The sequence below is a fragment of the Cariama cristata genome, unplaced genomic scaffold (assembly GCF_000690535.1).
Source record: "Cariama cristata isolate BGI_N322 unplaced genomic scaffold, ASM69053v1 scaffold16066, whole genome shotgun sequence".
NCBI lineage: Eukaryota > Metazoa > Chordata > Aves > Cariamiformes > Cariamidae > Cariama > Cariama cristata.
Window position 1 is genome coordinate 67,536 of NW_009624000.1, and position 16,976 is coordinate 84,511.

At 41.6% G+C, this 16,976-nt stretch overlaps 1 protein-coding gene across 1 annotated transcript in view; it reads left to right on the plus strand.

Annotated features, from left to right (window-relative positions):
- The window catches only part of CMIP (c-Maf inducing protein), a 63,175-nt gene that overhangs the window by 3,940 nt on the left and 42,259 nt on the right, over nt 1-16,976 (plus strand). Inside the window, exon 2 of the mRNA XM_009703003.1 lies at nt 6,560-6,610. Coding sequence (XP_009701305.1) covers nt 6,560-6,610 — 51 coding nt within the window. The remainder of the gene's footprint in view (nt 1-6,559; nt 6,611-16,976) is intronic.

The following is a 16,976-nucleotide window of genomic DNA, read 5'->3' on the forward strand; positions in this document are numbered from 1 at the left end:
TCTGCTGTCACCAAGGTCTATTTCTGGCTTATTACTGCACACTAATGAGTCGGAGAAGGAAGAGTGCCATTACCTTTCCTTACATCATCCTGATGTCCTCACATAGCAATACTGACCCATCCCAACCTATTTTAACACATGAAATCTGACAAGCAGCGCCGGAGGTGATGCAGCTCCTCTTAGGAAATCGGATCATGATAACAGGATGTGTCTACCTGGGTTGCAGAGGAGGATTGGGCAGCAAACAGCTTAATCTGGACTGGGACTGCATCGAAAAGTCGTCTTCGTGTGTGTGCTTCCCACTCAGTGTTTATTGTATAAGCACAACTGTCTGAGCACAGGCGTGTTTCACTGCCTGGTGTTTAGGGATTGTCATCGTACCTTCTGGGAGTCACGGACAGTCAGTTTTCTAGATGTGCTGGGGGCTTCTGTTTTCTTTCCTCCTGCCAAATGACGTGATCCCTGGTCCTTCTAATGAGCAGCAGTCAACTCTCGCAGATTTTTTTTCTTTCCTACAGTTGGGATAGCAGGTGTGAAAGAGGATGTTGCTGAGACTGGCTCGTAGGTCACAAGCTCTTTAGGCTGGGAAATAGGAGCTAAATTTAACATTGAAAGGAGTGTGAGCTCTTTAGTATCAGTAATAGCTGGGCCTCCTTGAGCTGGGCTAAACTTCTGCTCTTCTGCTTTGTTTGCAAAGCACAATGTGCGATTATGGTATTGTGTGGATGATTGTAAAGAGGATACTGCTATTGATAGTGAAATAACTGGAATAACCTTTTGAAAGAGATTGAAAAAAGAGTATAATTTCACAAGCTGCTTAGCACCAAACGTAGGAAGAATACCAGGAAAAAGGCTTTGGTGTTTCAGTCATGACACTACTGCCTGCGTTCCCGTGGTGTCCATCTTTTGGATGGGTCTTAAATGCCTTAAAGGCACCCCTTCCATCCCTATCGCTAGTGATGTTTTATTCACTTCTTGGCAATCAAGTGTAGTCAGAAGGAAAAACGAACAGAATGGGAAGTCTTGACAAGCACAACAGTCACACGTTCAGCTCGGTGCTTGAGCGTGCTGGTTTTGCCAGGGAGTCCCCACGGTAAATGTTTCCACTGGATTTTTTAGTCTCCTCGGAGAACCTACCTTTTGTTTTAAGTGCACATCCAGCTGATGTTGCCAGTGTGGAGAGGTTTTGCAGGGACCAGAATCCAGCAGAGATGGGGAATATTTTCAGGAGGAAAACAGCATTTCTAGCAATTACCAGCAACTCTGTACTTTGAGTTAAGCCAGAAGAGTGACAGATTTCACTTGCAGGCCTGCCCGTGTCGTGGAGGTGCAACGCTGGGATTTGCATCAGCAGTATAAAAGTTTTGTAGAGTCTGCGTGAGGCAGCAGCGTGAGTGCCATGGGGCTTCGATTTCCTGCAGCCCTGAGCCGCTCTGCTCCGCCGTTCCTGTGGCTGATCATAAATTGGTGCAGAGAAGCCTGCAATATTTTACGAGTCCCAGTAATGAATATGAGCTGGAGGAAAGCATAACAAAACCCCATCCTGGTGACCAGAAGGCAAGCGAGGGAGAGAAAGAGAAACAGAATAAAACCAGGAAGAGTTAAAAAACAGAATCTGGATCATCAGATCCCACTTATTGCCACATCTTTTCAAATGGCAAAATCTCTTAGAAGGCTATGTGTGAAGCATGCTGTTCTAAGGACAAAGCTGGGAGCCTTTTGCTATGTGGACAAGCCTGTTCTTGTGTTCTTCTGAGTAATGCACATGCCAGTAAAAAGGGATACTGTAGTGCTAACTTACCGTTAAAAGAACTTGGTAGCATGGCATGTGTGGTGTGGTGGAAATGACAAATTTTCTGCTGATGCTTGTTGCTGTAGACATATTGGTATCAGTGGAGCTGCAAGTATTTATATTAGCTAAAGGTCTTCACCATCATTTCTGGAGTGGCTGGTTTCTTGCAGAGTTTCAAGTGTTCTGTTTCTCAGCACCACGCAGGTTCCTATTTTATCTCCTCCTCGCTTGGGTGGAAATTCCTACAGGGGCTGTAATATTGGCGTGTTCAGTTTCCTACTTTTGTGAGCAAAAAGAAAATCTGCTTTTAAAAAGTTCACTGCTTTTTAATGAAAAAGTGTATTCCTACTTGTTCACTAAGAAAGGAAGTAGTTTGGGTGCAGAGAAGAATACTTCCTTTTTTGAGCAGAGATGTAAATTTACTCATGTTGACCAACGCACTGCATATGCAGGCATTTAATCTCTTGCACAGTTTTCCTCCTGTGAACAGTCATTTTGAAGCTGATTAAATTAATCCTATGAGTAAAGTTGGTACTACAGCTGATCCCAGGTGGCTATTCCTCTCTGACTGAACTTTTACACCCCCAAAATTAGAATATAAAATCCTTCAGAACACAGTTCCAGGATCAACTCATCTTAAAAAAAAAAAAAAAAAAAGTACTACCTAGAGTAGGCATTCTTAAAGTAAATATTCTTCCTCTTGATTGGAATAATAATAAGCTACAAGTATTTTGGATCTTCATGCACCTTCTAAGAGTTTTACTGCCACATTTTCCTGTTTTCTAAAGTACTTTTCTACTATGTTGTAGTTGTGCAAAAACAATGGGAAGCCTTGATTGTGCAAGAAGCTCCAGTCAGTTGGACCGTGCACCACCCACAACCCTGCTAAAGTCATTGCCTTTGAGAACAAAATTCTTAGCAGAACCGGGGCCTAAACATGCCAAGCACACAGGGGGCCCAAACTATTATTTTATGTAGATAGGTTATAAAATCTTCATTTTACTTCATTCCTGTCATCTCACTGACTTTTTGTAACAGCAGCAGCAAAAACATTTCCATCTGAATCTTTTTTTTTAAGTTGGAAAAGTAGCTGTGTAAGATTAGTGGCGTAGAACTGGACCCACTGTGTGGGCAAGGCTGAGAGTAAGAAAAACGTTCCCTATGTGGTCAGAGTGCCTAAGGAAAGCCTGGTTTAGTCTTTTGTGTCTCATTTTCTCCTCTTTATTGTACCCTAGAGCTGAATAAATATAGTAGGTTATGCCCTCAGCTGGAGTGAAAAAATGTAGGTGTCACTTCCTGGGAAGCGATGACTTCAGCGCAGGAGTGCAGGGGTCTGGGAATGCACATCAGATAAAACTGTAAATGTGTGTACGCAGCCTCTCTAAGTAAGTTGTTGTTCCCTCCACTGCTTTACACTTTGGTGCCTATTGCTCCAGACTTTGGAAAGTTTATGCACAATAACCTGTATGCTTGAGTAAGTTAGCGTGTCCAGAGGTGGTCATCGGCTGGACAGCTGTCTGGATGAACACCTACAAGAGCCTGATGGCTCTTCTATCATCCTCACATGCTATGAAGCTCACAGTTCTTTTTGTAATAAAGAAATAGTCCCTGTAGTCCCTTTCTCAGTGTAACCCTGAAAAAGAGGAGGGAGGAACACAGGATGCTGTCAAGAGCGAGCTCTTTGCTGTCCTCTGCAAAAGATCCAGCGTTTCCTGCACATCGCTGTGGTTTTTACAGCTTGCTGGAGCTGGGCAGGCGGAAGGGTGTGCTGGAAGGATTAGTCTGTGCTGGCTGGGAGAAGTGGAGAATGCTGGTGTCAGAGAAGCTCCGTCCAGATAACGGTGGTTGGGTTCAATGCATTCAGTCTGTGTTGAACACTGTGGAAAGAACACTGGTGAAATGACCATTGACTTTCCAAGTTCTTCTTACTGTTGAGTCCTGATCGTTGATCATTAATAGAAGTGTGAGGATTCCCTAAAGGTTTGTTTTTCCACTTTTGTGTTCACTTTGTCTTCTTTGTCTTCATTTTCCTTGGAGGTAGTCTTGAATGACAGTTCGAACTCTGAGAGTTTCCAGTTTTAGAGTGGTTCAAACTCCTAACCTAGATCCAGATGCAAGTTTTCTTAATCACTTCTCTACAATAGCTAACAGTACGTGTAGACAGTGCTTGGTCCCATGCTTGGAACCTGGTCACTTTGCTAACTTTACTTTTTAAGTACTTTTTGTATATTGCTGCTGTCGAGTTAAACAAGTCTTTCCTCTTCTGGTTTTGGTTTTGCCTTTTTTAGTATTCTTCATTTCTTTTCTCCTCCAGTATTTGCAGTCCGCTTGGGTCTCTACCTCTGCCTGATGCTGTTGTCCTCATTAACAGTTTCTGTCATCCAGTTTATGTAAGGCTCCAGTCGGTTGCACAATCTATCTACACATAGTATTTTCTATTTATTTGTAGTGGTCTTACAGTCTGTAGCTACTGACATCCCAAAAGTAGAAGGATAATTAACAGCTCTCAACAGTTCCCTTTTAGGGCTTTAGCATTTGCTCTTTCTTTAGACTTCAGTGCATTTTTGGTTCAAGTCTTGTAATGGTCAGACCAGGCATTAAATCAGGTTGACATTTTGCCTGTTTGAGAGAAGTACTTCATCTCCCTAGAATATTTTGGATTTTATCAATTTAGATAACAGTATCTTAGTTTGCATAACTCCTATATACTCAATCTGCATATGTTGTTTTTAAGGAAGTAATGGATGAGTGTGTATTGGAGGAAGTAACGGATGTATTATTGGTGCTATTGCTTAGTATACATGATCAAACCTACAAAAACTTTGAGTTTTACTTATTCTTTAAAGGACTTTGATGCTAGCATTTGAAATTAAGGTTTTTTGTTCCTCTCCATGAAACAGTTTACTCTTTTAAGGGGAAAAAAAAAAGAAAGAAAAAGGGTTCAATATGAAATTGAGTCTTTCAAAGAAGTCTAGTGGGTTTTTAAAGCATTTTGTCTGGACAAAGATAAGAAATATCTAAGCATATTTACGTTGTGCCTTTTTAATTACATTAAAAATGTTCTTCAGGCTTTTTGTGGCGAATTATTTTTGGCCTTTTTATTATATTAAAATATTGTATAAAGTATATTGAATTGAAACTCAATTCTATAACATATATAGGTAAAAGGTCTATCTTGTCATATGTTATAATGCATACATAAAATACTGTGTAAATAACAGAAAGAAAATAGTTAAATATTGGCAAACCAAAATATTCTGAAGATCTGCACTCTAAATGTTTTTTCCCGGTTTTTCATTGCATGCAAAGAAAAAAAAATAAAAGGAAGTTATGCATTTTGTTTTCATTTCTAGCAAAATCATATTCTGATATGTCAGCATTCTTTGTGAAATGGAAAGTTTGTTTTTGATAAACTCTGTGGTCGGCCAAGATTATTTATGATAGATTTATTCTGCTTTATTGCCTAGAGATCTACCGGAGGAGCAATTGATTCTCATTAATATATAAATAAGTAATATGTAATACAAATATAAAAGAGCATTACTCCATTTAATTCAGAGAAATCAGTCCAAATTTATGTCACCGAGACATCAGTATCTGAGTTTAAAGAGAGTTTTGGTAACCATGCAATGTTTTTACTTGTAGTATTCTTGCCATTAGCAGTGAACTAAACCAGTGTCGGGAAATGAAATTCATTCTGTGGTGTCGATTACCTGAAAAGGTCTTGGGGAGTGAAATCTGTTGAATGATGCTTTAATTTGCAAGAAGTATGTGGGTTTTAGCTGATGAAGAACATCACCCTTTTTTTTTATTTAACATAGGCTATCCTGTAATTTTCACTGATTATGTAAAGCGTTTTGAATTGTAAGTAAAAAAATTGCCTATTGGCAGCGATGAGATAGAGTTGGAAAAACCAAAGGGCATCTCTACCCACTCAAATATTTCAAACTCATGTCACCTTGTTAAGGCATGCATATTTACGTCACTGTAGATGCTTTTATATTTTTTGATACTGAGCCTTTTGACCTTTGGGAGTGTTGAACTATTCCTTCATTGGCTATGAACCTGGCTTCACACTGAGAATTTCTGGCAGCTGTGCTTAATACGGACAAAAACGGGTGATTGCTAGGAGTGATTATTGCAATATTTATGCCATTGCTGCAAACAGTCTGTGCATGTATCTGCACGTCTGTGTGTGTTACGCTTTTCACTCTGCTTTAATATCGCTGAAAGAGCTAAGACATTATTTGAATTGCTTTGGGGCCAGCTGAGGAACAGGACAAGAAGGGAAACTAGAGTATGGAAAAAACCCACCCCCCCTAGTAAAATGTCAACCCATCTTCTTACTCTGCTCCCGATGATTAATAGCAAAGGCAGATGTCGTACAGACAATAATGATCTGACCAAAACCTGATTAAAATCAAGGAGTTTTTTTCACAATCTTTGGGTTGGACAGCATTTCATAGGAGGTTAACGTTTTGTAAAGTTTTGGTGCGGTATTTTACATTTGCAGCAAGGTCTTTGTGTCACTGCTTTCTGTGAAAATAAACTGGTTATAATGTAAAGTTGCAGCTTTCAGCAAAGGGTTTCCCTCACTCTGCTGAGGTTTGGGGTGAAGTTAGCTAGGGTCGTAAAGTTCAGAAGAATATGGTGAGTCTAGCCTTGTTGGTTTTAGGGCACACATGGCTGATTTGCTTAGTTTTGGCTGGGTGGTCTGAAACACTGGTAGAAACTAATGATTCTGTTTGTAACTTTTGTTTATTGCAGGCTGCAAACAGTTACCTGAGGGATCAGTGGTTCCATTCTTTGCAGTGGAAGGTAAGTTCTGCACTTCATGTCTTCCTTGTCTGCCTCTAAGAATACTTTTAAGCATTCCCTATTCCTTCCATTGTAAGAGCCCTGAATGGATAAAATCTTTTTCTTACAGAAACCCTAAATCAGAACATGTATGCAGGTTCATATCGTGAATGAAGTGGACAAATTAACTTGTTACATAGCCCAGCTTTATCAACATGTGATTGGCTTCAAAAAGTAGACAGCCAGTAAATTCACATTTAAACAGTATAGAGATTGGGTGGTTTTGGTGTTGTACTGGGAAGTGTAATACGTTACAGAATGACTGCAGCCTAATCATATGCTCTGGACTCTTGGGATACTTGGGTTATTTGTTTGTTTGTTTCTTTTTCTGAGAAACTAGGGAGAAAGGGTGTCTTTTAGAGTTGCTTATTTTAAGTATCATCAATCTGTTATGCATCAGTCCATGTTTATGATTTAGGATGATTTGGATTTAAAGGCAGTTTCCATTTCAGAGGTCTTGAACCCTTTCTCATTTTCAGTGGGAACAATGGACTGGTTGCACTCAGTAGGGGAAGTGGATCACAGTGATAACTTTGTCTCTCAAAAGCAGCACATTCCTTATCAAAAACTGTAGCTGCTGACCTTTGGATGGAATCTGTATGGATCTTTGATGAAGCTGGAAACGAGTTTTGGCCAGATGCTGAATATGGTTGTCCTCTCTTGTCTTGCGGTGGGAAATACAAGCAGTAGCCTTTCAGCTCAGGACTTGTCTTCAGCAGGGTTTCAGTAAAGTCAGCCAGGTTGGCTGTGTAGCTTATCAAGGTTTCAGCTTGCTGACAGCAACCACATGTGAAAATATAAGGAAGTCCCTCCCACCAAACTGGTTTTGTTGTAGGTGTGTTTGATAGTTGCAAAATAGTTGTGAGGCAAGACTACAGTATTGCTGTGCTTTGTATAGCCATCGGTGTCTGGCAGAATCATATTCTGAGCGGATCCAGGTTCTTATCAGTAAGAGCCAAGTGTCGAGATCTCCTTTTCCAGACCACTGGCATATTCTCCCGTCTGTTACCCTGATTGCCTAAATGAGCGTGGGACAGTAGCGCTGATAGCAGAAGGCTGGGCTGTGGTGTGGCACTTTATTTTGGCCTCTTGACAGTATCATTAACACAATGCCTAGCCAGTCTTGCTTTCTTTGCAACTCCTGAGGGTAACAAAGAGCTTAAAGCATGCAGAGACAGTATCTCCATATGGTTGTTATTTTCCCTCCTGCTTTGGCAGGCAAGGATGATCAGAGAAAGCATGGACAGAAATGATGGTGGAATTTCTTTTTCCACCTCGCCCCCAACCAGGATGGCTGTGGTACTAACGTACCGGTGGCATGTACCCACTTTGCTCCTGCAGTGAGGGGAAAATCAAGGTTGGCAGTGCAACTCTGGAAAAAAAAGTAAGGAGTCTTAAAGGTGCAACCTGGCCCCACCACGACCAACCACCCCATCAATTAAATTATGGAAAAAAAAAAAAGTCTCAACAGAATGACCTGGCTTGCTCACATGCCTTTTGGTCATGGAGAGGGAGCTTTGCTCTGTAGGAGTTGTTTTTAAAGGAGTATTTCTTAAACTTTCCAATGCTTCTGACCAAGCCTCTCATTTTGGGAAACTCTGAGTAATTCAACTTGTTGCAAAGTAGAATTTATTTTTGCTTCCTTGCTTCCCTCCCCACCCCCATTAAGTCAGTTTCTGAAAAACAAGTGAAACATTATCTTGATTTGAAAGACTTTTCCCTTTTAGAATAGCAAGTAGCTTTTTCCCATCAGAACAGTGATAGAGTTTAGTCACTGCCCAGGTACTTTACACTAACAAATTCCTCTTCGCTAAAATGGAGATAGTTTTGCTGGATTTTGTTGCTTAATAGTTCAGAGGAAGAGCACCTGGTAACTTTCTGCTCTTTACTTTGGTTGACTTTTGGCAGGTTTAAGTGGTATCGCAACAGAACTAAGAGGCACGGCAAGCGGTATATCTAGAAGGAGAGTGGAGGAGTGCAGTTATGTGGTCTACCTTAGTGAAGTTTCTCACTTCACTAGCGCTATAGCCTATGACTTTAAAAGCCAGTTGCCAAGGTTCATCTCACACCATAATTTGTATGGTTTGATGATTAAGCAGGTAGTGAGGGAGCACACAAAAAAACAGGAAGCCTGTTCTTCTGGAATGGGTCATTTACACAAAGCACCAGCTGGCAGAGAGATCGCCGCAGCTGTATTATAATTGGGTGGTTGTGCTGATGAATGATATATTTGTCCAGTGGTCTTATGAATAATAAGTCAAAACATTTCTGCGGGCATGTAGAACACAGATGCAAACTGGTGCAGATAGCTGAAGCAGTTATTCAGGGGAAAACATTCAACAGAGATGAGCTTGTTATTGTTTGTGCTTGTGTGGTGGAATCATTTAGGGGGTCTAGCTGAACCCAGAGCCCCACTGTACTAGGTACTAGGTGTAGGTGGACCAGGAGACCTTCACTTCCCCTACCCTGCCCAAACAAGGCTGGAGGAACCCATTTTACAGATGGCAAACTGATAGTCTGTGAGTTTCCAGCAGTGGGGATTGCCGCTCCTTGAATTAGAGTTGTGGGAGCAGATTCCTAATGTCAGTGTCCTTCTGGCTCCTTTTCCTGTGCTTCGAGCCTTGGGAGTCAGATGCTGCATGTAATCTGAGCTACTTGGAAAATGGTTAGGTCCAGTGAATAGCTGGGTTGTTAAATATTTGGGGAAGCTCTTTAGGTTCAGGCACATATTGGTTATCCTTTGGTCCTGTATGAAGGTGCTAAGGTCTGTGAGAGCGCTTTTTTGTGGTGCAGTTTTAAGGATTAACACGCTGTGGGAATTCAATTTGCCAGCTAGCACTCTGGAAATAATTTTTGTTCTAGAGGCAAACATTGAAATAAAAATCAAGAATAATTTCTTTCTGCAGCCCAGAGAATAATAAAAGAGATGCTACAGATAAACAGAAGTAAAAGAAAACCAAACACGTAATTATCCATGTTTTAGATCCAGCTCCAAGAGGTTTTATGTGTCATCCAACTAACTAGCTGTCAAGATGCTTACACAGCTTTTTAGGTGCAACTTTCTCCTTGAATACTGCGCTCATGGATGTAAGGACACACTGTTCCTTATGTAGTCATTTTCTCTTTAAGTTTTCCATTTCAAACCCTCCCACTAGGGGTTACTCCTAATTCCTCATTTCATCTGAATATCAGTGTGTATCACAACTCCTAAAGGTTTATTGGGCACCTCAACCTATTTTTAGAAATCCTGATTTCCTTCAGGTTATACCTAAGCCAAGCTATCTTTGTCCAGAGAATAAACAGAACATGTTAACAACGGTCCAGATCCTCACAATTAAACAAATCATTAATCCATTGTGTAAGGAATGTTCCTTTCAACCAAGGAGGTTGGATTGAAAGCATGATATGTAATCTTTGGTATTTGGAAGCTGATAAGTCATAACAGCATATCAATAAAGATAACACCACTTTCTGTGAATATACAAAAGATAACAACACGTGCAGTTCTTTGCCCTTTCTGGATCTAGGCTAGATACAGTGGTAACCAACCATTTCTGTAAGGGATGAATACTGCTAAGCTTGGCTTTGAGGGGTACTGTGACTAGTAATTTTGGGACACACGCAAATAAGCAAACATGTACCCTTGGCATTTTCCCAGACAGCATCCGTCTACTTTGTTGCTTGTTTATATCTTGCCATCTTTGGGCTAAAGACTTTCTGTGTATTTGTGTAGTGCCAAGCACACAGAGGTACCATCCTCTGTAGAAAATGTTGAGCCCTACTATTAAAGTATTAGTCATTAAATGACCCACTTGAGTAACTTAGTACCATGTTGCCGTTGAATTAAAAAAGGCCCCAGTGAGGTCTTCTCCAGGGGTCTTTAGGTCTTCTCTTGTGGTACGGAGTACAGGTATAGATTTACATTTGTTGGGAGGAATGCCCTTAAAGGTTACACAGGACATGTTGCATTTTTTAACATGCTTCATAGTAAACTCTGAACACTGCCCTCATTGCGGGTTGCTTGTGTTTTCTGGTTAGCTGAATGATGCAGCAATGTCAGTTGACAGCCTTTGGGGGAATGTCCTGAATTGACACAATACAGAAAGAACAGACCTAAGTCTGCAGTAAAGCATGAAGCATGACTCAAGCTGAGCTTTGTGCGCCTCTGACCTGGATCTTCTAGAAAGGCTTGCCTGTACCTTGTTTTTCCTACTGATGCTACTAACTGGTCCTCAACTGTCCCCTAATGAGTAGTGCTGCTTGGGTAGGGGTTTTACCCATCTGTTAGCACAGACAATGCAAATGTGTTAATTGTAGAATTGTTTAGCTTGGAAGGGACCTTTGAACATCATCTGACCTTCTCCCCACCCACGCCGCCCTTTTCCTCACAATGCAGGGTATACTTTGAAGTTGTACGAGGTTGCCGGGAGCTTGTGCAACCAAGCTGTGAATCCCCAAACCGGGCACGGTATTCACCTGTGGTCTCACAAGTACTGAGCAGAGCGGAGCAGTCACCTCCCTCATCCCTCTGTCTGCGCTTGTGCTTGTGCAGCCCAGCATGCGTATGCACCCCTGACCTGCAGTTAGCAATCACATTACTGTTTTAAAATTAATTTTCTACACAGACTCCATGTTTTGATTCCCATGAATTGGGAAACTGGAACAATGCTGTCATTTGGGATTTGCAAACATTTTGCATTGAATGCTAAAACAAGTAATGTTGGCCTTCATTCAAAAACTTTAATTTTGGATTAATACTTCCCTGGTTCTCATAGGGATTGTCTTCAGGAAATAGACACTTCCATGCACAAGCAGCCCTGTTAATTGCAAAAGGATGGACTGTCATATAAAGTCATACTTGACCTGAATGACTATGCTTTCTGGTCTTTACTGCGTCCAGGTTATGAATTCCTTGTCCATTAGTACCGAATATTTTTAATACAATAGCTGTGGATGAGTATCAGTTTTTGTATCTAACAGTGAGAGTTCAGAGGGAGTTATTTTTGCGTGCTTTAAAACTGCAAAAAATTAAGTTGAGAGAAACTGTTCTTGAAAGTGTGGTAAAGCCTTCCTTGTGTAAAGCACCTTTACGGTTTTGTCACCATGGTAATGATTAAAAATAGTGCTGATACAAGAGTGGGGTTTATATAGAATTTAAATGATGACATTGAAGAAATTTCTAACCCTAAATCTTGGTAAATCATGCCTTAAAACTATGAGATCAGGCAGAAATCACATTGATTATGGTTAAAAGGGCCCATGTCTGTCATTTGTATTTAATCACCTGATTTATGATCTGAGGGAGGAAGCTTTGATACCCTGTGACAATTCAATAGCCCTCTGCTCTACTGCATAGTGAAAATATTATTTGAAGAGCTCAACAGTTCTTTGGAGTGGTAGTTCGTGGACTTCAGACCCTCTCTTTGGTGGTTACACAGCACACACAACTGTAATTGTCTTGACTGTTTCTTTGCTTTCTTTAGCTAAAAACTGGAGGCATTTTCACAGAAGTTCCCATTTTCTGTTAGTTTGAGGTAAAACAATAAACAGATATCATACAATTAGGCCAATGACAGCTTTTTGTTTCTTTGTATTTTTTCTTTTTCCTTTTGTGTCTGTATACGAGTCAATAATATATTGATGGGAACCTAAGTTGTGGAATTAAGTTTTGACTTTCAAAGCCTCAGGGCTTTAAAAGCATTGTGGGCTTTCAGGACACACAAGTTTTAGAGGACCAAGTTTCTTGCTTTGATGGATAAAAGGCAGCCCACAAGTTTTTGGCTGGTGGTTTTACTCTTCCAGTGGAATGCACGAGTACTAGTTGTGGGAGACCATGAATAGGTTTTTAAGATAGCCAGAGCCTCTCCCCTGCAGGACTCTCAGCATCCTGATGGAGATTCAGACTAGACTTTCTACTCCATAGAACAAATACAGGGGCAAGCGGTGTGTTAATGGATCTGTGTTGCCAAGACGAGAAGCTGGTACCAGTTAGAGCTTTCTGGTGAACGTAGTGGGGCTAAAAATATATCTTGGCGTTTTTCAGTTCCTGATGCCTTGTAGTTGTGTTGATGTTTACTGCCAAGATTTGTTCTTCTTTTGTGTTTGAAAGGTAACATGAAATGCAGCTGTGCCTGCCTGCATGGGGCTCCCCAATGAGATTTGCTTGCGCTTCATGCAGTGATTGATAATACCGCTGGGTCTATAGTCTGAACAATCTCATTGCGAACTCAGGAGCAACATCATGGAAATCTTGCCATACTTACAGCCTTTTATTTCCATAATGTTTATTTTTTGTAGTTAAATAAGTCTACTACTTGTTTTTTGGGGAGGGGTGGTGTTTTTGCGGGGGTTTTTTTTTGGCTTAAGACATCTTCATGAGAATGTGAAGTCCATTGGCTCCCTCATTTTCCCGCATGATTTTGAAGTCTTAGGCCATCTGAAATAACTTGAAAAATCTTGGCCTTGTTTTCTGTTTCTGAGATCTCAGTTTGCTAGAGGTAACTGTGCTGTTGCAGCAGAAAGGCGTTGATCTCACTTTGGGAAGTGGAAACGAACAGATGGAAAACAGACAAAATGTTGACAGAAAGTTTTTTTCTTTTATTTTTTTTATGAAACGCTGGTGATGTTTTAAGAACTGGAATGGGTAGAGTGGTTAGTTTTGTGGTTAGATTTTTTAAGCTTTCGCTGCTTTTACATTAGGAAAATTCCTCACTCTTTCTGGGGGACATTGGAGCTGGTTCCTCCCATAAGGTACATTTGCAGCAGCAGTAGCTGATCACCATCTGTGCTCTGCCTTGGCTTAGCATGAATCACTTTAAATCTGGGAACTGCATATCCGCATCAGCACAGCACTTTGTCCAACCAAAAGAGGCTCTCGGCGTCATGCTGAGATGCCAGCCTGGATCTGAGCTGCTGCTCTGCCCGCATCCAGCCATCCCCTCACATGGTTTGTATACCTGTAGGTGACTCCTGCATTGCCAAAATAGGCTTTTTTAAGGAGACAGAACTCAAGCCAATTAATGGCCTAGTGGTGAAATTTGAGTAGGAACTAAATAGTTATTTTCTATCTCGCTTTAGCTAAGTCAGGACCAGCTCTAAATTTTCCCCTCTAGACTTGGATGCTATCCTATTCAAACTAATATTAGGTCTGAAGATAGAGGGGTGTCAAAAACAGCTGAATAAACAGCTCAGCTTGTTATTGTGTACTTAGGTCTCGGCTCTGAAGAGGAGTAAATACAATTGCTGGAGTATGTTGCTTCTCAGGAATGCTGAACTGCTGGCCAAGAGGGATCCTTGGGTTTTGTGCTGGTGAATTGCTCCTCTGCATTATTCCAGGGCTGACCTTATAACTAATTCTTTGCAATTCAGGACTTCCAGGTCATTGTGACCACTAGTTTCACCCAATTGCAACTTCTCATCTATAGCTGTCATAATATAGAGCTGCACCAAAATTAGTCTCTCGTTCAGGTTCCTAGCTGCAGAAAAATCTGGTTTTAGGGGATCTCTTATGAAGACAGGACAAGACTGGTAGTCTTTCCCAGGAGTGTAATTATCCTCCTCGCATGATGCGTTGGGTGTGAAAACCTAACTCTGGGAGTTGACACGTGCTAAGTGCCTTGTTAAGCTGCTGTCATGGGGCCCAATTCTGCATTATGGATGTTGTGAGGACTCTTGGTATCAGAAGACGTACATGAGCCTGAAGAAGCAAAGGGGATCTAAGTGTTGTTTTAAATTTCTCTTCCCTTTCTTGCACAGTTTTGTCCTTATGTTTATTTCTTCCAATATAATTACTCTGTTGAGTGCGTCATAGTATGTATAATGTATTAGAAGATTATAAAACTGCTGCTAATATCCACAAAAAACCCCTGAAACAGTACGTTGCAAGTGTCACAGCCTGTATCATGTGCCCTAGCTCTTGCTATAAGTCACACGTGCATCTTGTCTGTCACACCTCCTTGTCTTTTTCTCCCAGAATAGTGATTGTTTCAAAATTAGAAAAAAAGTATCAGAAAACAATGCTAGTAAAAGTATACCCTTCATTCCCCTGTCTTCATTTAGAAACCATTGCATCACAGCTATTTACCATAGCCTAGTCTCTGGTGTTCTTTGCTGTAGTATTTAAGATGGGAATAGTAGGTTAGGCTGTGTGACCAGAGGCAAGATCCATCCAAGGACAGCGCAGGTTGTTGTGAGTGACTTATTTGCATCAACCCATCTCTGAACGTGAGGTGGGCAATGGTTTTGGTAGCACCCCAGTGATCTCTCATCCTCCGCAAGGAAACCAGCCTTGGGATTGGAAAACTGAATGCCACGAGACTTGGTTCAGTCACCGCATTTGTACAATGTACCGCATTTGTACAAAGGAGAAAGAAAACAAGCAAATTGCAGAGATTCAGTGGCATTTTGGTAGGCTAAAGAGTTGCAGGAGGTTTGGGGTTTTGTGCTGATGTGGTGCAATAAGATGCAATACAAAAACATGGAACAAAGTGATGGGACTGTTTAAGATGCAAATGTTGCTCTGAAATCTGGTATGTCCCTGTGAGAAATTGGAAAATTCAGAGCTCCAAAGCCCAGTGATCTGAAGACAGAAATACCCTGCTTTTCTGAAGTCCCTTTTAAGATGCTTGCAAGCATCACATCAGTATCCAGTATCTGTGCTCTCCCTAAGGCTCTGCAGCAGCTTTCTGACACAAACATGTTCCTCGAGCCGTGCACATCTCTCTTGCTGACGACATTGATGATGCAGGTGCACAAGAGAGAGAAGCCAATTTCAAAGCCATTTATGGTGTTGAAGGGCTAGAAACTCAGCAAAATAATACATTTGCCAAGGAGGAGAAAGTGAAACAGGTGGGTAAACGTCCATTTGGAAGATTTTGCTGACTGGTGAGAGGGGAGGAGGGCAGGAAAAACCGAGGGTGCCCACTGCTAGCAGTGGAGAGTAATAAGGAAAAGGGATGACGTGGCATTTTAATCCGGTTTGCATAGCTGGGAAGAAATAATTGCTTTGTCTGCTACTCAGTGCTACCTAAGCTTACTGGCATTTCCCAGAAAATAGAAGGGGGATGGATTATCATTCAGAGATTATCTTTTATTAACAGTTACTACAATGTGTAGCTTTAGTAACTGCTTAATCCCAATTTGAGGTGGTTTCTCAGAAAAAAATCTGCCGATCAGAGTTCTTACGTGCCTGAAATTACTGGCGTATGTTTTACAGCCTTGCAGATGAGGCAGCGTCCTGTTTTCCTGGTGATGACCAGCTCTCTCGTGCCTGAGTGGGATCTGAAGGGTGTTGTGTCGGGGGGGGGGGGCGGATTTCTGCACAGCAGGTATGCTGCTTGGCTATTCTCCACGGTGGCCTTGTGCACAGCTTTTTCTTTGGCAGACCTGGTCAAAGTGCGATGACGATAAGATTGAGGGTGTTCTTTTTTTCCTACGCACTATCTCCTCTCTGCAGTGGCAAAGTCATTTATTCCCACCACAGGCTGAGAGCTGGTGGATGTCAAGGACTAGGCTCCACAGACACAGTCATCATGTGTGGAATATAAAGTGCGTGAATGTAAAGGTATTAGGAACCTGGATCAGTTGAGCTTGGTGTCAGAGGCATTCGGTAATGCAGTCAGTAATGGTAGGTCTCCGTACAGAGAAGCACACAGCAAGGACCACACCTAGGTGGCAGTTAATGTCACAGTGCTTTGTGTCTTCTGCTTTCTGTTTGGTGCATGCTAAACTTCACAGTCATACACTGCCTGCCATAGCTTATTTATTTAATACTATTTCCCTACCTCCATGCACTGCAATGCAGTTAGTCCACTGAAGGTTTTGGAACGTGTGGAGTGTATATGATATATGTATTCCTGCTTTTCATCTAGTAGACTGCTCTCTCTTTTTTTTTTTTTTTTTTTTTAAGTGGAACATGATTTTGCTGACTCTCGCTCATACTGCATAATCTCAAATACAGGAGCACGTCAGACTCACACCCCTCTAGAAACTGTGGGTTGTGCCAGAACACCGAGATCCCGATGTCCAGACAGTGTCCGCGTTGAGCGTTTGCTGCTATGGAGAAAAGGGCCAAAAATGCTGCAGCAGCAGCAGTGAGGTCCTGCAAGAGGAGGAGGTAGTTGTGCCTAAACATGTTTGAAACCTTCCCTCTGATGATGAGTCAGAGGCTGTTAAAGTGCTGTACATCAAGCAGCGTGCCTGGCTCCTGCCCTAATTGTGCAAGTCCAGCAAAGTCTATGTGAAGATTTTTCTCACTCATTCTGCATAAGAATTTAAAGCAACTCAGGAGTTCATAAACTGCTCCCCCCCCCCCCCACCGTGCGGTCAA